The sequence below is a fragment of the Prionailurus viverrinus genome, chromosome A2 (genome assembly GCF_022837055.1).
Source record: "Prionailurus viverrinus isolate Anna chromosome A2, UM_Priviv_1.0, whole genome shotgun sequence".
NCBI classification, from domain to species: domain Eukaryota; kingdom Metazoa; phylum Chordata; class Mammalia; order Carnivora; family Felidae; genus Prionailurus; species Prionailurus viverrinus.
In genome coordinates, this window is record NC_062562.1 from 157,999,950 (window position 1) to 158,026,359 (window position 26,410).

General features: G+C 43.1%; 1 protein-coding gene across 4 annotated transcripts in view; it reads right to left on the reverse strand.

Moving 5' to 3' along the window:
* Window positions 1–4,988: 4,988 nt before the first annotated feature.
* The window catches only part of TCAF1 (TRPM8 channel associated factor 1), a 54,245-nt gene continuing 32,823 nt past the window's right edge, over window positions 4,989–26,410 (reverse strand). For 3 of the 4 annotated variants that reach the window (XM_047838893.1, XM_047838877.1, XM_047838885.1), the window contains exons 3-9: window positions 13,730–14,724; window positions 13,370–13,467; window positions 11,877–12,090; window positions 11,379–11,618; window positions 9,536–9,873; window positions 7,902–8,152; window positions 4,989–5,330 (exon numbers count right to left, since the gene is read on the reverse strand). In XM_047838893.1, the coding sequence (XP_047694849.1) occupies window positions 5,321–5,330; window positions 7,902–8,152; window positions 9,536–9,873; window positions 11,379–11,618; window positions 11,877–12,090; window positions 13,370–13,467; window positions 13,730–14,724 (2,146 nt within the window). In that variant the 3' untranslated portion in view covers window positions 4,989–5,320. Of the gene's footprint in view, window positions 5,331–7,875; window positions 8,153–9,535; window positions 9,874–11,378; window positions 11,619–11,876; window positions 12,091–13,369; window positions 13,468–13,729; window positions 14,725–26,410 lie in introns of all 4 variants that reach the window. The other variant, XM_047838901.1, reaches the window with a different exon arrangement.

The following is a 26,410-nucleotide window of genomic DNA, read 5'->3' on the forward strand; positions in this document are numbered from 1 at the left end:
CTTGTGTAAGAGGAACAGAGGCTCTTCATTTCATCCTCTAGCACTGAGAAAGAAAAAAAAAAGCAGCTCCTGACCTCAGGAACCTGTCTGATACAGCTAGGTGCTGTTTTTCCCCTTTGTACATAAACCATTCCATGGAACATCCACATCAAACAAGATCACTCTGAGACCATGATAAGGCAACAAGAGCAAGATCTCTGGGCAACCACAAAATACCAAATATCCGTCTCTCTTACCTAAAATGAGGACCTGCTACTTTTTCAGAGACCAGTTCTGGCTCTATGGCCACTTTAGGCATCCCTTTACCAATAGATGAGATTTCCTGAGACAATCATAGAATTGCCCCTGCGTCTTGACAGCATCCAATCCAGAACGAAGCCTTGCTTCCTTAGACCCTCCCCAAAATGATTCGCCCAAAGCCAAATTCTTAGTCGTTTCTTTTAAACACCTTTTACTGAGATGCCCAGTTCCCTGCAGTGTGTGCTTTTCCCTAGCCGCTTGTTCAGCTAGAGGGGTGCTCCTGGTGGTCTTTGGCTGGAGGGCGTCAATACCATCATCTGTTAGACCTGAGGATATTCACCCCTCCCCATCCCATCCATCCCATTAAATTCTCTTCTTCATCCAGTACCAGAGACTCTGTAGGTGTTATCCAGAGGTCACTCTGACACTACTGATGTGAGTCACTGTTTGCCTTTTTATAGTTTAATCTCCATTTCCTATGATGATTCGAGATTTGTCTGCTCTAGATTTTGACTGTTACCAACAGACCAGCTCACAGTGCCAAATGTCTTGTGAATAAGTATTAGAAACCTTGATTACGACTTACTATTGCTTCCTTTGTGTGGCCCCCAAGCTGCTCTGACAGTAAGAACCACAGGAGAAACTGTTAAAAAATAAAACAAAAAATTGGAGTTGGCCTCTCCCACTCGTTACCTTGATGGAGGCTACAGGGAGAGCTCATGACCTCTTCCAGGTACTTGGCTCTTACTTAAAGCAAACACTTCACAGATAACAGGGCTTGGCATAGGTATAGCCAGTTATATATACTTGGGCCCAGAATTACAGGTTGTGTTGGGGAATGGGGGGGGATGTCTCGGTCTGTGGGGCCTCTCCTGGACTCCTTGATTTGGTTGTCTTTATGTTTTACATTTGATCATTTTGCCCTCCTGGCTCCCACCCTCAACATTCTCCCACCCACCCACCTGTACTATCTCTGAACTCAAATTATACTAAATAATTTTGGCAGTCTGTGACAGTGAATTTTATGCCAAATTTAAGGCAGTTCATGCAAAGAAATTTTTAGTACCCACACGTACATATTTCTTAATTATGTATATTTGAGTTCCTTTATAGTTCAGATGAACAGAAGTAACATTTTAATGACCTTCATGTACACATACTTGTGTTAACATAGTCCTTGGCTCCTGATAACTGTCATCACTGATCAATGCTTGTTTTGTTTCTAATTTACTTATTTATTCTATTTTTTTCCTAATATAATGAACACCTATAAAACTAAGCACCCAGCATGAGAACATTGCCAATAACAATGTACACAACCTTTCCTCTCAAAGAAATGCTTCTTTATAGCATTCAAATGTGTAAGAATCCAAATGAATCAGTAGCATTTCTATAGCTCTCTTGAATTAGATGTGGAGTGTGTGTGAGTGTGTGTGTGTGTGTGTGTGTGTGTGTGTGTGTGTGTAGTTAGAAGATGCTTGAAAAGTAGAGGATCACCGCCCCCCCCCCACCTTCTCTACCACACTTCTGACTCTAATGATGAGGGTCAAAGAAAGAAATCCTTTTCAAAATGGAAGCTAAGTAGGGGTCCAAAAGCATTGAAGGAATAAAGAACCTAGAAGTGATGTCATCTTGAAAGAAGGCATAGAATGTGTTACTTTTGTCAGCAAAACCAGTCAACATCTAATGCCATATCTACTTACCTAGTGGCTTGCTAGCATATTCCTTAGGTGAGGTTGCGATTCACCAATGTGAGGACATTGGTTTAGGGACTAAATATAGCAGCCTAATGTGTAAGGCCAATATATATGGCTGTAAGGCCAATGTTCCTTAGAGAGCTCCACCTGGTCTTGGGAGTTGGACAACAGAAGAAAGTAAACTAGTGGGGAAGGAAGAGCCACCAAGAGATGAGGAATAGCAAAACACAAGAAATTTGGGAGCCTGAAGATTTCTCCTACATAGTTGACTGCCTCTCCAAAATACGGGGGTGGGAGGCAGAGGGAGAATTGGAGAAAACAGATTATGATGTTCAAGCAAAGTGGCAAAGAACATAACAAGGAGACTGACAGATGGATAGAAATCTTCTGACATGACCTGGTCTCATCTAAGACTAAAACTTACCCAAATCGTCAAATAAATAGGAATGCAGGAAGACTTACAGCCCCATTATGATCTTGAAATATTCCCTGGAATAGAATAGGGACAAATATCATGCCTTCTTGGGAAAGAACACTGGTTGGCAATCTTCATGCAACACCTGTTGAGTGTTCCTTCACTCAATGAATATTAAAAATCTGCTAGAGAGTAAGCTTAATCTCAGTTACATGGTGAGATCAGGGACAAGCTTTGTTTTTTGTGGAACACCTGCAGAAACAAGGGAAGGTGAAGTGTGAATAATTGGAAGAGATTTAGTGTGGCCGGACCTAGAGAGTAATGGGAAGAACAGTGAACCTGGACACACTGGGTGGATCCAAATATCTGAGGGCCTCATAAGCCATTGTAAGGGTTTGGTTTGGAGCATATCTTAGTCAATATGAAGTCACTGGAGAATTTTTATTTGAGTTTATTAAAAATTTTTTCAAAGTAATACATGCACAAGGTAAAAAATTAAATAGTACAGAAGGACTTAAAATGAAAAACACGGTTTCCCACCCCACCCTCTTTAACCCTAGCCCCGTTCCCTAGAGGCAATGCATTTAACATTTTCTATTTTTAGATCTTCTGTTAACTAACTTGCTAACATTAAATAATATGTCTGAACAATAATTCTTGACTTATTAACTTTAGACAATCTTTAATAATTCCCCATTACAAAAGATAAGGATTTAACTTACACTATCCCCACCTTTCCTTTGCCTGTCCTTTCCCAAGCTTTCGATAGATAATGCCATTTTTAAGACTTCTGTTGATTTCATTTATAACTTTGGACAGTATACTGCCCTCTAGTTCTTGTTCCATTAACTGCAGACTTCATCTTCTCATTCTCGCTGTGAATGCAGAAGTGGCCCATCTCTTCCTTCCACCCCTCCTCCCCCAACCAATTCTCAACCTCTTTCTGTTCTCTTGTTTCTTAGCTTGTCAGGATTCGTTATATTCCATTTCAGTTCTGAATAAAAAATTAAGCTTCTCATGTTTTGTCTCTAGGCTGATCAGAACACTGAATACCAACAGACAGCATCTACATTATTTTGTCTAGGTAAATAGTGTTTACTGAGAGCCGAGTAGATGCGAGGGCATTTTTTTGCCATTCAAAACCCAGTGTTCATGATTCCTATGCCACTTGTAAGGAAAGGTACCTACCGCCAATGTCAAATTGCATCTCTTCGTACATTCCATGAGTTTTTGTTTCACAGTTGGACGTGAATGTCTCGACATACTTCTGTTTTCTTTTTGCCGACTGAAGCATGTATGTCTTCCATATTTTCAAACATTCCAGCTTCTCAGTGATACGATCTGTGGAACAGAATGTATATTCTTCCCAAAGAGCCTGAGACTGTGTGCTCTCATCTGAAATGGGTCTGCTAGAGTGAGGCATCCTGCTGGGACAGCTGTCACTCTAGAGTGACACATCTTGCTGGACTGTCACTCTAGAGTGAGACATCCTGCTGGACAACTGTCACTCTAGAGTGAGACATCCTAGGTGAGGTCCATTGTTTCCTGGATTCCATTTCTTCTTCTTTCCTGGTCTTCTTCCTCATTTTCTTGGAGAACTTCCTCAAGGTACTTTCTTAGTAAGGGTGCAAAGTAGGTAGACTTTCTGAAAACTTGCCTGTCAGAAAATGTCTTTATTTTGATGTCACTCTTGACAGTTTGGCTTGCTAGGTTATCCGGGATCCAAATATTTTCCATAAGGGAAGAAACTGCTCCATTGGCTTCCAGCACTCAGTGTTGCTGATGAAAAATCTGCTGCCAGTCTATTTCTCATCCCTTTTTAGTTGAGCTAATTATGATGACTTTATTTTCTCTTTGGGCACTTGTAATATCTTCCCTCTTTCTTTAATATTCCAAAATTTCACAAGATCGTGTCTAGATATAGGTGATATCAGGGTCCCTCCATCTGGAGACTTAGTTCTTTCTGTTCTTCAATTTTTAAAAAATTTCTTCACCTAGATTTTGTATGTTCTCTTTTCCAAAAAGTCCTAATGCTTAGATACTGATTGACTAGATCTCTTTCCTTCATTTTTTTCTACTGCTTCTTTTTGTTGTGTATCTAGGGAGTTGCCCTCAACTTTATTTTCCAGCCTGTCTACTGAATATTTTGGGTAGTTTTATTTCATTTTCAAAGGGCTCTTTTTATTCAGTTTTTCTTTCCTTTGTAGCCTTCTGTTTTCATGTTCACTTTGTTCACCATGTTCACTTTGTTTCCTCTAGAGTTGGTTGTATTTTTCAAGTCTCCCAATTCTAACTGGTTATTTTTCTTACATGCTTCTCCCCTGGTCCTCCCCCTCCACCTCCTAATGCCCAAACTACTGGGCTGACCGTTTGCATTTAAGAATCAATATAACTGTTAACTTCTATAGGAATTGGCGTGGGTATCCTCTGCCATTGTATGGCTGGGTCTGTTTCTCTAGTTAAGCCTCTTCTGGAACTAGAAGCCCTTGGGCATTTGCAGAGGGATTTTGACAGAGAATTAGCTGATAGGCTGGGAGGGGTCACTTATTTCCAAAAAAGAGAAATCTTATTCTGGGGCACCAACTTCTACCTCTCCTCAGGCAGCTTAATCAACTTCTGTACAAACAACAACAACAACAAGAACAACAGATTTTTAATGGGTACCAATTGAAATACTGCCTGTGTTCTGCACAATGGTTGGGGTAGGATAGGACGGGGTTCAGATTTACAACGGGTATAAGGTATAACTCTATAGACTCTTCAGGTGCTCATGTTTCTTTGGGATTAGGTTGTTCAGATCAGCTTCTATTCTGTCTGAAAGACACCTTCACTCTTTCATTCATTATTATGCTTCATCCACCTTCTCTCTTCCAGAAATGTGTTGAGATCTTCTTCAGTTATAATCAAATCTGTTCTGTTTTCTTTGCTGAGATGTGTCAATTCTCTTTTGCATTTCTTGACTTCAATTTCAGTGGGGCCTGGGGAGGGAGGGGAAGTAAACTTATATGCTTAGTTCATCATCTTAAATTCAAAGTCCCACTGGAAGCTTTTAGACACAAGAGTGACATGAATAACTTTATATATTTAAGAGATCCCCGGGGCCGCAATGCTAAAAATGAACTAAAGAGGGCCAGAATGCATACAAATATTATTCTAGAGGACTAAGAATCTGATTTCCTCACTGAGAACATGCAATGTCTGAGACTTCTGGGAGTCAGGCACTTTACCAAAATAACCCATCATTCAAAACCCAGTAAGCTACTAGAATGCGTTCATGGTGCCCTAGAGATAATGCGTGAAACCTGAATAAACTGAACCTGAAAGACCCACACTGTCTTTGGAAAACACTTTAGGAGCCTACCGTAGATTCTTCCTTTGAACTGGCATTTGGGGTAAACAAAGGGACTTTCTGTTCTGATAAAATTGGATGGGGGGTGAGCACAAGCAGCCAAAAAGCTGGCAAGAAGGACATAAAGGTCCTTTTGTTTGCTGGCTGGTTTCATTTACTCACTGATTTGCTTATTCAAAGCACTTTCGTTACTAACACCCATTCGGTAATCAGAGGGCCCTGGTTCGAATCCCAGGTCTACCACCTGTTAGCAATGTAGCCTCAGGCACTTTACTTGATCTCCATAAAATTCAGCTCACTTATTCCTGAAATGGGAGCGATACATTTCCACTTCATCAGATTATTGTGACGATTAAATTAATCTATATTAAAAACAAAAAACAAGTATGTTATTTGGCACACACTCAAAAACCCTCTAATTGGCAGGATTTTTTCAAATGTTGAATGAACGTCCAACATCTACGTTTAAAGCATCTAGAGGAAGACATTCATGAAATAGAGGAAAATAATTCTAGGACTGAGAAATGACATAATAAAGGAATCCACAGAAGAATACTCTGTGGGTCCAATCTTGTTGCCTATGCCTCCACCCAGTTCCTAACAAAGCGAATAAAATAGTGTATTAAAACAACTAAATGAATAGAAGTGATCTAAAGGAAACTGGCTGGGTGTACGAATTAATCCCAGAGCCTCAACTCTAGTTAAAATTACACAGAAAATGGGAAGTTGTGAATAAGATCAGAAGAAAACTTAAGAAAGTCTTTGCATTGTAATTAAATGAAATTTGGGTCAGTCATATCCAGTTAGCTGGTTCTGAAGTAAAGATTTCTCTGTGTGTGTAGACTTCATCTGCCAAACTGGTAAGGAACTCTGGGCAGCGATAGGAATCTGTGCCACTCTGGAAATATAGACACCATCACTAAGCTGGGTGCCCATTGTTTGCTAGACAAACACCCTCATGGATTTGTTCCAGTTTTTCAAGTGACTTCCACTCTTGATCTAATCAAGGAAGGGCTTTTACCTGAAAGGTGGAACTGAATGAAGAGACCAAACCCCAAGTAGCTATTAAAACCCCACTGTGGATTTAGAGCCTGTGGATCCTGTAGATGCTAAAGCAAGATTCCACAATGCTTTCAGAGGCTGGTGTATAAAGTGTAGGATGGGATGGGATAGATCACACTGCCATCTGTAAATGCCATCTAAAAGGGCAGTCTAGCTCTACAATGATACCGAATTCATTAGACAGTAACAACAGAAGCTGACACTTTCTCAGTACCTGCCAACTGCCTGGTACTGTCCCAATTCCTTTTAGAGGTGCTAAAACTTAATCCTCACAATAATTCTATGAAATAGATCCCATTTTATAAGCAGTTTGCCCAGAGTCACATGACTAACAGGTGGAAGAACCAGGCTTTGGATGCAAGGAGTCTGCTGTGAGAGATGATGGTCTTAACCTCCAGGCTGTGGCGAGAAAAGAGGATGTACTAAGCTCACTACTCCGTGGGCCAGCAGAACGCGGAGCAGTCTCTGAGACGTGCAAGTACTGTATTCGCAGGCCTCTTCAGAGCTATTGGTCTGAGTCTTCACGACCACCCTGTGAGGCAGGGATTTTTGTCCTCACCTCATACTCATAGAGCTACAGTGACTTTCCCAAGAGCTAACCCCAGCTATGGGCTCTTTCTGGTACACTAGATTGTGTCTCACGCTCTTGGAAAATGACCTGACACAGAATATCAAGGAACTGTCTGGTTATCCTGGTAAATTTGTGCTGCAGTAGATTCTAGGGTCAGGTTTTTGGAGCAGCTGGTCAAAACATACAAGACCAGAGAGTCCTCAGGATGTTAGAATGAGGACCACCCCCTAAGGGCCATGGCCCCCAATGGTGAGCCAAGGGCTGGCATGAAGGCACGTGTCAAAGCTCTCAGAACCAGGCCAGTATGGGGCCAGGAGGGAATCTGACAGCTGAGAGCAGAGGAACGAGACTCACAAACAGAAGGCCTTGCTCCTGAGAAATTAGGATTCCCCTTTTTGCTGTGTTCTTAACCCACTTTCTAGGGATGGAGCCAGGCAGTCAGGTACAGGGGCAGGGAGCTGAGAGGGCAAGGCTAGGACCCTAAGAGACAGAGGTCGAGGACTGAATCCCCATCTCTGCCTACCTCCCCAAACCTCTCTACCTGCCACCTCGCTGGGCACTCCTTACATCTGTGTGAGGAGGTATAATTTCATAATATTTTCCTTCCATTCAGGCAGATAGGCCAGGCTGGTAGCCACTTCCTTCTGGATAGGCCAGGCCCAGGCCTCAAAGAACGGAGCCAGATTCTTCTGCACTTGGTGGGAGAACATCTTCACCCACAGATTCATTTTGTCAACATTGTCTGTGGGCAAGTTGGTCTGGTTCCTGTACTCAGTGAAGAGACGGATGAACGGCTCCCACCCAAAGGCCTCCTGTAGCTGGGAAGAGAAAGCAGCAGCAAGATGAGACATTTAATCCACAGAAAGAAGGCCCAGCAGACACTACAGTAAATTAATGTATTTAACCTCTGAAACACAAGTTTCATCTCTGTCACTGACCCTGTCTCCCGTTGTGGCTGCTGGCCTCATGGGCCATCCTGATCTTATCTTTGGAAGGGCCTCTGAGCTAGCACGGTGCTCAGCCCTGAGCAGACACTCAATAAATGATGGCTGTGGTAATAACTGTAAAGGTTATTATCGGTATTTACCACCAGTATCGTTATTCATGAAGCTCACTAGATCGTGAAAGCGACCACAGGATATCACACAAGGATTCAAAACAGGCTGACGTGAAAAAATCCTTGTATCTTCAACAGTTGCAAAGTTAAACCCCAATAGTTGGGGAACCTCCACCCTTACCCTGACATTAGCCTGCATCGGCCACAGGCCTATGTCAATCTGCAAGGCTAGGAACATGGCCTTTAGGGAAAAGAAGGTGAGTCCTATAGACACAGAAGATTATGTACAGTCTAGGTGGCTAGAATTAAGTTACGTAAGACATAGTTTTAGGAAAAGGCAGCTGTCCTGAGGCCATTGGCAACAGCCCACGTGAGGCTGGGTTATGGCGCTTTACAGTTGGGACGGACATTAGCCATTCTCTGGAACAGCGTCAGCTGGATTTCACACGTGAACACCTTTTGTCCCTGGGGTGAAAGCGGCCCAACGACAAGGTTAAGGTCTGCAGGCACTTTCACTGTTGTTCTCAGGGCAGCAGATTCGAACAGAGCAAGAACCAGAATAGAGTGTGCCTGGCTGGAGACTGAGTTCCAGAATCCCAGGTGGTGAGACGCTGCCCCAGCGACCACAGGGAGGGAACTGGCGTGTTGAACAGTAGTTCAAAGGCAGGGGCAACCTCGTGTCCAGGCCAGTGAGGAATCTGGGACTGCCTAAGAGGGAGAAACTGAGGCAGGGAGAAGATCCGCCTCCTGTAAGGAAACAACAGGTTCCATCCCATATCTTGTGTGTGGGGAGCAGGGCCGGGGGGTGTTTGGTTTTAGAGGGCTATTTTCTGGCACGGCTTGGCTTCAGTCTCAGGTATGTCTGGGTTTAAAGCCAGAGATGATAACTGTATTTAAGTACTCTTTTCGCCTCTACCAAGTTTAAGCTTTCGTGGTGCTTTCTATCCACTCTACTGAACCTCCTCAGAATCATGGTGTGAGGGTGGGGCTGAGGCAGTCATGTCCACTGGGAGGCTTCATCAGCTAGCACTGTCACACTTGGGCTCCATCAGGTCTCCTGGGTCACTAGAACATCACCTAACAAGGTTGCGCTGCCGGTCCCCTGAGTGGGAGGTTCCCATCCCCCTCCACGGCTGCCCAGTACCTGGAGATATGTTTCCAGGGCGGTCCACGCATTCCAGTTTTTCACATTGGGACCCTTGCCCAGGTAGATTCGGACCCTCTTCTCCCGAACCGGAGGCCACAGAGCAATATTGGCGCGGCCTCGAGGGATGCCCAGGACTGTCTCGTGCACATAAACACACCACAGGTTGCAGGTGGCCTCCGTGGTGTGCGGGGGGAACTCCCACTCCTGCCGTTGCTGGTTACGGCCGAGCTCGTGGACGGGGCCCCAGAGCCCCTTGGTTCTGATGAGCTTCTCATTGATGAGCTCCTGCACAGACTCCAGATGGCACATGATGGGGTACCCTGCGTGCATCCAGCCTGGGCCGCAGGAGGGAGGAAGAGGGGTTAGGATGCTCCCCACGCATCTGTACCAGGACTCCCAGAAACCATAATGCTCAGAAGGACGATCCACACAAGACCCACCTGGGCTTCCCCCCTCCTCTCATGGTGGATGGGTGCCCCCACCCCACTCCCACCCGAGAGGGTGTGGCTGCAGGACTGATGCACATTACAGACAGCCCTTCGTGTTCCTCTTCAATTTCTATTTTTCAACGTTTATTTATTTTTGGGACAGAGAGAGACAGAGCATGAATGGGGGAGGGGCAGAGAGAGAGGGAGACACAGAATCGGAAACAGGCTCCAGGCTCTGAGCCATCACCCAGAGCCCGACGCGGGGCTCGAACTCACGGACCGCGAGATCGTGACCTGGCTGAAGTCGGACGCTCAACCGACTGCGCCACCCAGGCGCCCCTTCAATTTCTATTTTTGTGAGAGTGTCCTGTCCATGTGAACCTGTCTCATTATACCCTTCTCTCAAAACTGAAAAACTCCTGACGGTGGTTTCCCCTTCTCGATATTTAGATGTGGAGTTGCCCACATTGACACTACTTTATAGGGATCATCTCCGGAGGGGCAAGAAAACTGGGGTCCAGAGAAATTTCCATTGTTCTTTAATGTCCACACCCCCCCCTGGTTTTCTAGGCTTCTTGACCCCCTGGCACAGATCTCTTCATTCAGTGTCTTCTCAAAGTTGTTAAGTTCCTTCTCCCAACAACTGTGACCTAGGTCCAGACCCTCTGCCACTTTTAGTTTCTCCTTGACATTCCCTGCTGGGGCTGCTGTGAAAGCCCGGCACTATTCTCTGAATGGTTCCTGCTGTTGAAGACCTCTCTTGACATGCTGACTTCGACTGTTACATACTTTTATGTTTTACTTTATTTTTATTTTTGAGAGAGGAAGAGAGAGAGTGGGAGAGTGGGAGTGGGGCAGAGAGAGAGAGAGAGAGAGAGAGAGAGAGAGAGAGAGAATCCCAAGTGGGCTCCGGGCTGAGAGTGAAAAGCCTCATGGGGGCTCGAACTCACGAACTGTGAGATCATGACCTGAGCTGAAGTCTGACGCTTAACCAACGGAGCCACCCAAGCGCCTGTCAACTGTTACATATTTTAATGTGCTGCTCATATAGTTCTGTAGCCTGCTTTTCTTGTGTCACGTAATCCCATCATATTTCTTTCTGCCATCAAAATATCACTTTAAATATCTTCCTCAATGACTATTGAAGGTACACACCATATATCACTTAACCATTCCATACTTTTGGACATTTAGGTAGTTTCCCATTTTTTGTTGGGGGATATGGCTGTGTCTATTTTTCTTAGATCCATTTTCCCCCTTTTCATCTAGATGGCAAGACTTACATCTTATATGTCTTACTAGAAAAACATTTTTAACCTGCTGGCCGCCCACTGGATGGCTGTTGGAAAAAAAAAAAAGGAGAGGGCCCGAGGGGAGCGCGCACAGACAGCTGGTTCGCCCAGGGCACCCACCAACTGAGATCTGCACGTCGGCGACGATCCTCTGGGGCAGACGCAAAGGGAAGGGCTCGGCCCCCAGCCGCGCCACAGCCTGCATCACCTCATCCCAGAGGCGAAGCAATGGCTCAGGGTTCTCCAGGGTACGGAGATTGGCGGTTGGCACGGTCAGGATGATGTTGTCCGTAGCCAGCTCTCCCCAGGGACCTGGATTCTCTTGGATACGCCTCTTCCACTCCTCCTGCGAGGTCTCCCCTGGGAAGAGAGGCCGTGGGGCTTGAAACTCACTTTCCCAAATCCCTTAACGTGAAAAGATACAACCTGAGCCCAGGCGGAGAACAGCAAGGTCATGAACAACCACATCCCCTCTCTTTCCTTCTGTGAAGTCCCTCCCCATGAATGTGGTTTGGTCCTTCTCTCCTTCCCTCTACCAACCCACGTGTCTCTCTTCCTACACCGAATAGCCCCAGACGACCCATTCCTGCAGGCATGCACCCCACGGCTTCCACTCACCTAGCTTGTAGTACGGGGCATGCACAGCCCCCTTCACAGTGATGGGCACGGAGCCCAGTTTGCTGCTCTGAGGCACGATGATGTAGAGGAGGCCGCCCCAGAGGCAGGTGATGGACTTTGTGGGCTTGTCCAAGCAGCACCGGTTGATCACCAGCGGGCCTCGGAACAGCTTGCTGGCTCTGGTCAGGTCATCCGTGTGGCAGCCAATCTGTATCTGGAGCAGAAGATCCCCCCCGCCCAGAGTCACTTCGGGGAGTGTGCAGGTGGAAAGGGAAGGCTCCCAGGAGGTGGGGGCAGTCAGGATCACTGGGCCATGACCCCACGCAAGCCCAGTTTTTCCACCATTTGTGAACCATGTGTGCCAAACCCATGCAATTCCATCATTCCTCAGGGCCGCGTGGACTGAACCACATGTAATGTCCTCCCAGGGACGCTGAAGTGAGGGGCACTGGGTGGAACCCACACGCTAATGCTGAGGAGGGCCGACTCCCGGGCCCCTGGGTGTCTCTGAAACCCACAGGATACTGGGTTGCCTATTTCACTGTGGCCATTCTGGCATTGGTAATAGGGCAGAGGGGATCTTGCGGACTCCTGCGTTTTGTTGACTAGAGAGGAGGCCCGGTGAAGGGCAGGGTGACCGGCTGATGGCCTGGAGGATGGACTCAGTTCCTCCTGTTCTCCAGGGCCCCCCTCCTGGGCCAGTGGAGCAGTCCCTGTACTTCGCAGAGTCCTGGGATGGTTCTCCCAGGCTGATGCTAGAGAGTTCCAGGAGAGGTACAGGCACAGAACAGACCCTACCTGTCACAACTCTCAAGGGGGCTGAGCAGGATGGCTACTTAATTTGTGATATGTGTGTGTGACAGCGACAGAGATGAAGGTGGAACAGGGAAGCAGGAACAGTCTTCGGTGTCACAGGGAAGAGGCAGAAAGACCTTGGGCTCCAGTGGGAGGTTAGATGGGCATGGAAAGGGAACTGAGGTTGACTGAACATTGCTGCATGCTGGGGTCCCTCCCTCCATGTGGTGCCTTATTTTATTTTACTTTAATTGAAGCATTTTATTTTTTAAATTATTATTATTTTTAAGTAGGCTCTGTGCCCAACGTGGGGCTTGAACTCACGACTCTGAGATTGAGAGTCGCTTGCGTACCAAGTGAGCCAGCCAGGCACTCCTGTTTGCTGCCCTTCTTATTCCCCACTGCAGGACATAAGTGAAAGGCACAGAACTTAAGAGCTAGCAGTTGGTGAGCTTTGAGTCCTGGGCTCTGCAATGCATCAGATCTACTGATTGACCCAAGTATAGTTGACACACAGTGTCACATTAGTTCCAGGTGTACTAGATTGATATTTTCAATCCACCTGCCCCCCTCAGTTGTCTTACCCTTAAAATGGGGTAAGTCCTTGCCTCACATGGCCAGTAGGGTTTTTAACTGGCAACCCGGACAGCGAGGACCTCTGGCTTCTGCGTCACATGGGAGATGGGGCCTGGCCTTACCTTCAGATCAGCAGAGGCAGCAGCTTCAGGCAGCGAGACCTCTATGATCTGCCTTCCAGGAATGTAGAGCCCGGTGCTCATCCAGCAGTATCTGGTGCCTGCCGACGCACAGAAGGGCAGACTTTATCCCTCCTCCATGACGCCATCTCTGTCCAGCACATCCACAGCCCCTTGGGGAGCTCCGCCCGCCTCCCTCCCTTCATGCCACCCTGATTCAGGTGCTTAAATGTCACCTAAATCCCCAACCCCCATCTCCTGGAAAGTGCATGGCCAAGGGTGGCGATGGCCTTCTGAGGCCATCAGGCCCCGTCCCCATGGCCCCCATGCTGAGTTCTCCTTCTCCCTGCCCCCATTCCTTACCTGGATTGTTGCAGTTGACGTCAACGGTGATAGGAGATTCCGAGGGGCGCAGATAGGGGCTGCTGTACATGTCTTCGATTTCTGGCACTAACAGAGAGAGGTCGCTTCCCGAGTGGGCCAGACCAGTGGCCAGGGAGAGCATAGCACCCCTGCAGCAATCATTGATAACAGGGTTCTCTCGCGTTGCTACCGGGAGCCGATAGCGACTCAGCAGTTTCCTCAGGAGCCGGTGCACAGACATATAGGCAGGGATCTCCTCTGCGGGGATCTGGAGGAAAGCAGCCCCGTCCGGCCCCAGCTTTGCCAGCCAGCCCTTTTCCACATTCCCTCTCTTCCGGCCCATTATGACCTGGAACTCAGCCAGAGTGGAGCGGAAGTGATAGGTCCTGATCCCTGCTTTAGGAGTACGGAAGGGCCCCGGATTGAGGCTCTGGCTTGTGATGCTGATGCCAAAGGGGTTGAGGAGGAGGTTTCCTGGGAACCGTGCCAAAGGGGACACTCCAGGGTTCTTGAAGGCCCACCACCAGGCTTGGGCTCCAACGAACAGTCCCCCGCCCTCTGCTACGAACTCCTGCAGCTCTTTGACCCCCACATCGCTCACGGGTTCAAAGCAATAGACACTCGCGTCGCTGGTCAGATGGGGCTCGATGCTGGTGTCTATGCCCCCCACTGCGAGCAGGCCGCTCAGTGTCCTCAGTTCTGTCTGCACCACGATCTTGCCTCTGCGGCCCCCGTCCAGCCAGCGCACGGCATTGAGCAGAAAGGGGCCCAGTTTGCCAACGGTGAATAATACCTTGTGGCCGGTCACGACCACCCGGCCCCGGCCGTAGCGGGCAGCTGCTATGACACAGCCATGGTAGGAGTCTAACCCCAGGGGAAAGGCCAGAGCCCCGTGCACCAGCAGCTGGGATGGGAAGCAGTCTGAGTTGCTGATGTCCAGCTCTGAAATCCCGTGCAGGAGCTCATCTCTGTCCTCGGAGAGGTCATCCTCACAGCTGCAAAGACACACAAGTGTTCTCCATTCAAGGAGCAGCCACAGAAAGCCCCGGGGACAGCACCCAGCATACAGCAGGCAGCAGCTTTCCTAATATGACCACTTTTGTCTCTCACAGGGCAGCTGGGAGAACAAGGTGGGCATATCTGACCTCCCTGGGTACGGAGGCTGGTCAGAGGGAAGACAGGGGGACGTTGATTCTGGTCTACTCATTCTTGGAAGACACACTCTCCAAAGCAGGGGCGCCTGGGTGGCTCTGTCGGTTAAGGGCCCTACTCTTGATTTCAGCTCCGGTCGTGATCTCCCGGTTGATGGGATCAAGCCCCATGTTGGGCTCTGCACTAAGAGCTCAGAGCTTGCTTGGGATTCTCTCTCTGACCTCTCTCTCTCTGCACTTCCCCCCCCCCCCCCCCCCCGCCACTTGCAAGTGTGTGCTGTCTCTCTCTCTCTCTCTCTCTCTCTCTCTCTCTCTCTCTCTCTCTCTCAAAATAAATAAATAAACAGGGGCTCCTGGGTGGCTCAGTCAGTTAAGTGTCCAACTTCAGCTCAGGTCACGATCTCGCAGTGAGTGAGTTCGAGTCCCGCATCAGGCTCTGTGCTGCCAGCTCAGAGCCTGGAGCTTGCTTCAGGTTCTGTGTCTCCCTCTCTCTCTGCTCCTCCCCCACTCATGTTCTGTCTCTCTCTGTCTCTCAAAGATGAATAAATGTTAAAAAAAATTAAAAATAAACATTAAAAAAACACAACACAAATTTATTTAAAAAAAAAAAAACAAACCCAAATTCTCCAAAGGAAATCTCAAAGGAAGGCTTGCTGTGTTTACTTAATATTATATCTTAAATATTCCAGATTTAAGTGTTTATTTCAGCCTTTTGCACATTATATAAATAACTGAATGGTGAATCATGTTTTCATTCTCATAAAGAACCTTATTTATAAGTTCTGTGCAGCCAATTTTCTGCAAATAAAGTCAATGGAGAGCTGAGTTGGTGGCACCAGTATTATCTCAAAAGGTGGGGCAGGGGAGCTGAGTGGCTTCAACTTTAGTGAGACCCTCCTGGTAACTTGAACCTAAAAGGATTGACTGCTGACACCCAGCACTCCACCCACTCATTGCCGGCTCGCTGGAGTGACATCCACACTATAAGGTCTTTCTCAGCACCATCTGTACCCGTCTCTGGGTAACGGACCCCTATCACCTCAGGACACCTGTAACCCCAAAACAGGAGATGCAGCCCTGGCCACCTAGTGGGATCCTCAGGGGGTAAGAGGTGGAGTGACCTCCATAAGTTTGAGATCCCAGAACTGGCTGTGCCACTTTTGTAAAGATGTGGTAACTGCAGAAGGCAGCTGCCAGGATACAATGGAAAACAGGAGCCAGGCGGACAGCAGAGCTGAGTCGTGTCCTCTGGATGGGAGAACTCCAGTTAACCGACGGGGAGACTGCGGTGCTCTCAGTGGGTACGAGCCTCTCCTGGAGACAAGGTATCACCCTAGTGACTCTCCAGCTCCTTCAGGTAGTAACCTCCGAAGCTATTCAGCTCGCTGTTCCTGCTCTGATTCTCAGTTTACCCAACCACCTTGTGATTATAATCTTGCTTCTGATTCTGACGATCACCTGCCCCAACAGGCCAGGCCACGCAGAATGTTCTAGTTTTGTGACATGTCTATTTCTCAAGCAATATCTTGGACAGTCTGTCTTTAATTTGGTGATTCTAAAATTAAAAATATTAATTAAAAAATTTTTTTTATGACTTTATACCTGCATATAAAATTAAATGCAAAATGTGTTTACATTCTTATAAGAAGCAGTTCTGTGTATAAATTTCACGCAGTTGTTTTACAGGTGAAATCAGTGAAGAGGTAGGTCACTGTGTTTTATTTATTGTTTTATTTTTTTTAAGTTTATTTATTTATTTTGAGAAAGACAAAAACTAGACAAGTAGGGGAGGGGCAGAGAGAGAGGGAGACAGAGAATCCCAAGCAGGCTCCATTGCCAGCACAGAGCCCGACGCGGGACTTGAACCCAAGAAACTGTGAGATCGTGACCTGAGCCAAACCCAAGAGTCAGATGTTTAACTGACTGAGCCACCCAGGCACCCCTGTGTTTTAGATAAATACACTGGCATCAAGGTTTATACACTATTATGACAAGGGGGGGTGATACTGAATGTGCAAACTTGAGGTCCAGACACTGAGTCGCTAGAACCTCATCTAGACGATGACCCTGGGTGAGGTCCTGCTCATGCTAAGCTGGGGGGCACCCTCAGAGTGTCTTTTATGTCTAATAGCCATGACTTCTATGCAGGGGGAGAAAAATTTTTCTTTCATAAACTGAAAAAAATCTGAACTGGATTTTTACTTCTCTTTCCCATTCTCTTCTGAAATGAAACATTAAGTTTTAAAATCAGAATACATCCATGATAGCACTGGGTTTGGAGAAGGGCACAATCAATAAACTGGGCCAGTGAGAAATTTATAGAAAATGGAAATCAAATGGAATCAGACTGATCAGAAACCCTTGAAAACAGAAGAATCTGTAATTGCATCTATGTGAAAGAAAAAGACCAAGAAAACAGGAAGAGTAGGGATTATCATTTGTCCTGAGAAAATACACCTCAGTAACCAGTAATGACCAATCTAGAATTTCAATGCCACTTAACATTTAAATAAACAAGAATCACTGAATATGTGATGAAAAGTAACACCGTGAAAGAGAAGCATGAAACTAACCAGAGAAAACCAACACTCTAGTAACAGTGATAAATGAAGAAGAAAGTCCTACATAAATATTGTAGATTACTGGAGTTTTGAGATGACATACTTTGTCTCCAAAAAAAAAAAAAAAAAAAAGAACAGGCTGCTATAATAAGTTACTCATTAGAATAAAAGTATAATTGCCAGAGAATCTCAATTTTAATACATGGCAGAAAGTAAATCTTGATGGGGATGAACACTATGAATAAGTCAACAGGTAAACTGAGTCAAGTGATCGTTCCAGAGGGCAGTGCTGAAAGGCACGAAGCTAAACAGTAGCAGAAAAAAGAGAATGAAGGACAAAGGAGAAGATCCAGCAAGCGGGAGTTAAGAAAGCAAAGAAAGAGAAAAAAAGGAGCAAGAAACCTACAATTACATGCAATTTCCTTGCACTGAAAAACCGATTTCAGTTCTCAGAAAGACAGGACTACCCGAATGCAAAGCAGCGTAAATGAGAAGTGCAGGATCTAGCTGGTTACTGACAAGCTAATGAACTTCAAACATGAAGAAAAAGCCTTGAAGGCCGCCAGAAAGAAAACAAAGCCAAAGAGAACAAATTACCTACAAAGAAGTGAAACAAATTCCCTAAAAACAAAGTATTTGAGGGCAGTGAAGGCACTCTGTATGGCACACACAGCCGCCTAAAACTCTTTGTTGGCACGTGGAAATACTGATACCACATCAAGGGTTTAGAAAATGTACCACTCATGAAAGTTTTCCCCAAAATGTACCTAAGGTTACCCTGTAGGTCTAGAAAAAGAAAAACAAGTACAACAGACAAACAGATTGGCTTCACGAAACAGTGGCGGGCACGAATACCAGTGTAATTTATAAGTAATGCTGAGAAAGGTCTTCTGATACTTGCTGCAGTTGCTAAGAAAGAATCCCAAATTAGCAGGACCATGACGTTAAACTAAACTGAGGCAAAACCAAACTGGAACCAAGGTGCCGCTGTTTTGGGAGGTAGAGGGTGAGCATGCAAAAGTGCGAGAAAGAGACAAATGGCGTTCTTAATTTGGAGATGTAGATTATAAAAACTAGTTAATTCGCAACTCAGATCTAAAAATATAAAGCTTACTAAATAAGGGCAACACAGTAAATATGGCTATTAGTGTATAATAAAGGTGGCATCTTGTATTACTGGGAAAAGATACTTTCATAAATATAATTTCAAATAACCGATATTATAAATTATATTATAATAACTTATTATAGTAAATATTTATGTAATAATATATAATGCATATTATATAATATATAGTTATATAATAAAATGTAAATAATAAATATATTATCATATTATAAATTATAAATATAATTTCATAAATGTTGGGATGACTGGATAGGCATTTGAGAAAAGATAAAATGGATACCCTCTGTCACACAACACACAAGACAAGATTCCAAATGCATCCGAGCGGTAAATTTTAAAAGGGAAACCACCCAAGTACTGGAAGAAACCAAGAGTGAAATCTCCTAATCTAGGTGTGAGGAAAGGCTTCCTAACTATGACCCCAAATCAAATGTGCTAAGAGAAAAGATTGATAAAATTAGCTACATATGCATTTTTGAATGGCAGAAATACTAGGTACATTCAAAAAACAAACATGCTGTAATCACAGATAAAAGATGAATATTTCTAGTCTGTAAAGAACTCTTAAAATGAGAACACGAAAAACATATCTGAAAATGGGCAAAACATGTAAAAGGACAGTTTGCAACCAAAAAAACCTAAATGACTCTTAACACACACTGATTTACTTCTAGAAAAAAGAATGAAGGGGCGCCTGGGTGGCTCAGTCAGTTAAGTGTCCGACTCTTAGATTTGGCTCAAATCATGACCTCATGGTCCCTGGGTTCAAGCCCCTCTTCAGGCTCTGTGCTGACAGTGCAGAGCCTACTTGGGATTCTCTCTCTCTTTCCATCTCTCTGCCCCTCCCCTGCTCATGCTCTCTCTCCCTCTCTCTAAAAATAAATAAACTTAAAACAGAAAAAAGAATACAAGTTACAACTATATTGGAATACCATTTCCCAGCTATCAGGCTAACAAAGCTTCAGAAGTCTGATAACTATTCTGTTAGAATTGTGTGGGGGAAACAGGCATCGTCTCTCCACTGCTGGTGAGAATGCTAAGTGGTACAACCCAACATGGAGATGAACTTGGCAATTTCTAACAAAAGTATACATACATTTATCCTTGGACCTAGCAATTTTATATCTAGAAAGTTAGCCAAAAGGCACAATTTCAATAAAATGAAAACACTTAAAACAAAGTTATCCATTGCAACTTTATGATAGCAAAAACATGAAAGCAACACAAATGCCTGTACATTAGAGGTTGGTTGAATCAACTATGGTATACTCATAGAGACAAACAGAACGCCACTATGGAAAAAAAAAATAAGGGAGATTTCTAAATATTGTCAAAGCATAATTATCAAGATATATTAACTGGAAAAAGCAGGGTGTAAAAGAGTATTCATAGCATGCTTCCTTTAATTTGTGAAATACTGGGCACAATATGTATCCACACACACACTGTTGTAAAAAGAAACAGGAAGGAATAATCAAGAAACTAATGAAATTGGTTATCATACAGGGGTGAGAACAGATTACAAACAGAGGGAAAGAGAATGAGAAGGTTTTTTTCTTTTTTTTCAGGCTTTAACATGACAATTAAAAAAAACTACGCTTTACTTATTTTAAGTAGGCTCCATGCTCAATATGGGCTTGAACTTATGACCCTGACATCAAGAGTCTCAAGCTGTACTGACTGAGCCAGCCAAAGGCCCCTAAGAGTACTTTTAGGCTCACAGCACTATTGAGGGGAGAGCACACAGAAGTCCCATATACCACCCCCCCAACACACACACACACACACACACACACACACACACACACACGCATAGCTTCCCGTTACCAACATCCCCATCAGGGTAGTACATCTGTTACACTCAAACCTACATTAGTACATTATTATCACCCAAAGCCCATGGTTCTCATTAGGGTTCACTCTTGTTGTACATCCTGTGGGTTTGGACAAAGGTATAATGACATGTATCCCTATTTATGGTATCATCAAGTATTTTCACTGCCCCCAAAATACTCTGTGTCCTGCCTATTCATCCTCTCATCTTGCCCCTGGCATCCACAGATCTTTTTACTGTCTCCAGAGTTTTGCCTTTTCCAGATGTCATCCAGTCGCAATCATACGTTAATCATGCATTTAAATTTCCTCCATGTCTGTTCATGGCTTATTAGCTCATTTATTTTTAGCACTGAATAATACCCCACTTCTGAATGTACCACAATTTACTTACTCATTCACCCCCTGAAGAACATCTTGGTTGCTTCTACATTTGGCAATTATGAACACAGCTGCTACTAATATCCACATGCATGTTTTCGTGTGGATATAACTCCTTTGGGTAAACAGCAAGGAGTGTGATTGCAAGATCATATGATAAGAGTAGTTTAGTCTGTAAGAAACTGTGAAACTGTCTTTGAAGGTGGCTGTACCATGTTGCATTCCCATCAGCAGTGAACGAGAGTTCCTGTTGCTCCACATCCTCATCAGCATTTGGTGGTGTCAATGTCTTGGATTTTCAGTGTAGTGACAGCTCATTGTTTTACTTTGCATTTCCCCGATGACATGTGATATGAAGTATCTTTATAGGATTATCTTACATCTGTACATCTTATTGTGAGGTGTCTATTAAGGTCATTGGACCATTTTATTATATTGTTTTCTTATTGTTATTTTAAGAGTTCATTATATATTTTGGATGATAATGCTTTATATGATGTGCCTTTTGCAGATATATGTTCCCAGTCTGTGGCCTGTCTTCTCATTCTCTTGACATTGACTTTTGCAGAGAAGAAGTTTTCAATTTTAATGAAGCCCAGCCTACCCATGATCACGTTCATGTTTCCTTGGTATTATAGCTAAAAAGTCATAGCCATAGTCAAGATCATCTAGGATTATTTCCTATGTTATCTACTAGGAGTTTTACAGTTCTGTGTTTTACCTTCAGGTCTGTGATCTATTTTGAGTTATTTTATGAAAGCTATAAGGTCTGTGCCTAGGTTTCATTTTTTTGCCTGTGTATGTCCAGTTCTAGCATCATTTTTGAAGACTTTCTTTGCTCCATTGTATGGCCTTTGTTCCTCTATCAAAGATCAGATGAGCAGATTTATGTGGGTCTCTTTCTGGGCTCTCTATTTCATTCAGTTTGTCTGTTCTTTCATGAATACCACACTCTTTTCTCTTTTGATTACTGTGAGTCTCAAGTATAGTGAGTCCCACTTTGTTCTCCTTTGATATTGTGTTGAATATGCCAACTTTGAAAAAATCAACCTCACAGACATGTGTTAAAATCCATCCATTTAAAGTGTACATCTTGATGAGATTTTGTTACATTTATACACTGGTATAATCACAATAAAAATACATAACATTTCCATCACCACATAAAGCTATCTTTTGCCCTATTTTGGTCACTTCAGTCCCCGGGCAACCACTGACATGCTGGCTTTCAGTGTAGATTAGGTCTGCCTTTTCTGAAACTTCATATAAATGGAATCACAAAGTAGATACTCTTGCATTTGGCTTCTTCCACTTAGAGTACATTTCTGAGAGCCACCTATATTATTAAGCCTATCAGTAATCTATCCCCCCCCTTTTTTTTTAACTGCTGAGTAGTATGTCCCTGGGTGGATATGTCACATTTTGTTTATCTGTTCATCTGTTGATGAACATTTGGGTAGCTTCCACTTTGGGGCTTGCTGCCATGAACAATGATGTGCAGAATTTTTGTGTGGACGTGTTTTCTGTTCTTCTGGATAAATACTTAGGAATGAGATGTCTGAGTGGTATGGGAAGAGTAGGTTTAAGTTGATAAGAAATTGCCAAACTGTTTTCCAACTGTACATTCCCAACAGTAATGTATGAGAGCTCCAGTCGCTCCACATTATTACCAACACTTCTTGTCAGTCTTTTTAGGAGCAGTTCTAGTGGGGTGTATGGTATCTAATTGTGACATTAATTTGCATTTCTCTGATCACTAACAATATTGAGAATCTTTTCATGGGCTTACTGGCCTTTCATAGCTTATCTTCCATGAAGTATGTTGAAATATTTTGTCCTTTTATTTTTTTATTGGATCGTTTGTCTTCTTATTGAGATGTAAGAGTTCTCTATGTATCCTGAATGCAAATCCATTGTCAGATACAAATACAGCAAATAATTTTTCTAGTCTATAGCCTGCCTTTTTGTTTTCTTTCTCCTTTTTTTTCTTTTTCTTTCTTTCTTTCTTTCTTTCTTTCTTTCTTTCTTTCTTTCTTTCTTTTCTCTTTCCTTTTTGTTTTCTTAATATTATCTACTGAACTTCAGAAGTTATTAAAATTTTATGAAGCTCAATTTATCAATCATTTCCTCTTATGGCTCATGTACTTTTTGTGTCCTATCTAGTCCATCTTTGCCTAACCCAGGGTCACAGATACTCTCCTCTGCATTCATTTAGAAGTTTTTGACATAAAAAAGGAAAAAGAAAAAAGAAGGAAGGATGAAAGTAAGAGAATGAAAGAAAGAAAGAGAAAGAAAGAAAAAAAAAGAAAGGAAAGGAAAGGAAAAGGAAGGAAGGAAAGAAAGAAAGAAAGAAAGAAAGAAAGAAAAAGGAAAAGAAAAGATGGTTTTGAATCTTAGCCTCGGCTTTTAGGGCCAGATCTTTTCAGTTATTTGTTTTGTATGGAGCAGGAGAAGTGTCAGGATTCACCTTTTCTCCATAAGGGTATCCATTTACTCCAGAACCATATGTTGAAAAGATTGAGCATGGATCTGTGAGCCTATTTCTGAACCACGTGTAGTCATTTCACTGATCTGTATGGCTGTCCTTATGCCAGCGCCACAGTATCTTGATTACTTTAGCTTTCTAGGAAGTCTTGAATTTAGGTTATATTAGTTCCTTTCATTTGCATTAATTTTAGAGTCCATTTGAACTTTGGTTGGGATTGCATTGAATCTTTATGTCATTTGGGGGAAAACTGACATCTTAAAATTACTGAGTTCTGATTCATCAATCTGGTGTATTTCTCTATTTCTTTAGGCTTTACTTAATTTCAGTGATGTTTTATAGTTTCAGGATATAGGTCTCATAACATTTCGTTAACTTTATTCATTAGTATTTCATGATTTGGGGTCCTATCTTTATTGGATTATTTTTAATTTCAATTGTCAATTTTTGGCTGCTAGTATATAAGAATGTAATTGATTTTTATTGACCTTGTATCTTGCAACCTTACTAACTTCAATTATTATAGTGCTTTTTTTATAGTTTTTTTTTTAATTTTTTTTTCAACGTTTATTTATTTTTGGGACAGAGAGAGACAGAGCATGAACGGGGGAGGGGCAGAGAGAGAGGGAGACACAGAATCAGAAACAGGCTCAGGCTCTGAGCCATCAGCCCAGAGCCTGACGCGGGGCTCGAACTCACGGACCGCGAGATCGTGACCTGGCTGAAGTCGGACGCTTAACCGACTGCGCCACCCAGGTGCCCCTAGAGTTTTAAAGAGTGTTTTTTTACATAGATCTCATGTTTTCTGCTAATAAACATAGATTTACTTCTTAATTTTTCATCTCTGCACCTTCTTTTACCGGCCTTACTGAACTGGCTATGATCGTTAGTGCAGTGTTGAATAAAAGCAGTGACAGCAGATATCCTTCCTTGCTTTGTTTTCAATTTTAGGATATTTCCCTATGAAGCACATTCTTAGCTATAGCTTTTTCAAAGATGATTCTCACAATATTGAAGAAGTTCCTTTTTATTTCTAGTTGGCTAAAATATTATCATGATTTGGTACTGAATTTTGTCAAATGCTTTTGTGTGTGTGTGTGTGTGTGTGTGTGTGTGTGTGCGCACACGTGTACTGAATTATATGGTTTTCTCATTCATTCTGTTCATGTGGTGAATTACTGGGGTGCTCGGATGGCTCAGTCGGTTACGTGTCCAACTTCCGCTCAGGTCGTGATCTCACAGTTCGTGGGTTCAAGGCCCACGTCCGGCTCCATGCTGACAGCTCAGCCTGCTTTGGATTCTGTGTCTCTCTCTTTCTCTCTCTGCCCTTCCCCTGCTCATGCTTGGTCTCTCTCTGTTTCAAAAGTAAGTAAACATTAAAAAAAAAGTATGATGAATTACTTCCATGGTAGAGTGTTAAACCAGCCATGCATTCCCAGGATAAGCCATACTTGGTCACGATGTAGTATCCTTTTTATATATTACTTTTATTCTTTTTACAATATTTTATTAAGAATCTTTGCATCTGCATGAGGGACATTGTTCTGTAGTTTTCTTGTGATGTCTTTCTCCAGTTTTGGTATCAGAGAAATACTAGTGTAATAAGTTGCAAAAAGTTTCCTCCTCTTCTACTTTCTTGAAGAGTTTATGTAGGGTTAGTATCTTTTGTTCTTTGAATGTTTGGTAAAATTCATCAGTGAAGCTATTTCCTTATTGGTCTTTTTTGCATTGTTGTTTATTTTAAAATAAAAAACCATAAAAGTTGCAAATAGTACCAAGTTCCAATATACCCTTCACTCAGTTTTCCAAATGTTAACATGTTACACAGTTATGGTACGTTTGCCAAAACTAGTAAGTTAAAATTAGTAAAATGCTCTTAACTCCAGACTTTACACAAATTTCACCTTTTCCCACTGATATTTTCTAGGATCCAATCCAGGATACCAGATTGCATTTAGTATTGGGATGTTTTAAATTAGAATTCAACTCCTTTAACATACATTTTCTGTTTCTTCTTGTGTCAATTCTAGCAGTTTGTCTCTCTGTGGAAAGCTGTCAAATGCATTGGCATACAGTTGTAATATTCCCTTATATCTTAATGTCTGTAGGATCTATATTAATCATCTGTATTCCATCCCTGGAATTTATCATTTGTATTCCTCTCTTGTTTTTGTGATCAATGTATCTAGAGATTTATCACTTTATTGATTTTTTCCAACTAACCAACTTCTGTTTTTACTGATTTTCCCTATTGTTTTTCTACTTCCTGTTTTATTGATTTCTGCTCTCATCTTTATTATCTTCTTATTCCTTCCACATATTTTGGGTCAGGTTTTTCTTTTCTTTTCTTTTCTTTTCTTTTCTTTTCTTTTCTTTTCGCTTCTTGATGTGGAAATTCAGGCCACTGAATTTAAGCCTTTCATTTTTTCTAATAAAAGCATTTAAAAGTATACCTTTCTTTCTCTGCACTACTTTAACTACATTACACAAATTTTGGCATGTTGTGTTTTCATTTTTATTCAGTTCAAAACATTTCCTAATTTCCTTGGCAATTTCTTTTTTGACTTGTAGGGTATTCATGTATTTTTTAACTTACAAATATTTAGATATTCCAGATATGTTTATCCCACTGATTTCTAGTGCAGTACCACTGTGATCAGAACATACTATGTATAGGGGCTCCTGGTGGCTGTTAAGAGTCCGACACTTGATTTCAGCTCAGGACATGATCTCATGGAGGTTAATCAAGCCCTACATTTGTCAGGCTCCGCACCTGGCATAGAGCCTGCTTAAGGTCGTCTCTCTCTGCCCCTCCCCCACTCGTGCATGCTCTCTTTCTCTCTCTCTCAAAATAAATAAGTAAACTTAAAAAAAAATAAAGAAGTGTACTTTGCTGTTACAACCATGTCAGTACTTAATACATTCAAAAAATAAAATTAAATAAGCAAATATAGGCAAAAACCCACATTAAATAAAAGTAGGACCAAATGAAAACAAACAATCCAAGTACCTTCTGAACACAGTACTCGGACATTCTATGCTCAGTGAAGTATATTCTGAGGATAAAAATAAATACAAAGAAATCTTTAAAACTTACTATTTATGCTCTTGGCTATACTGTGGGAATAGTAATCATGAAAT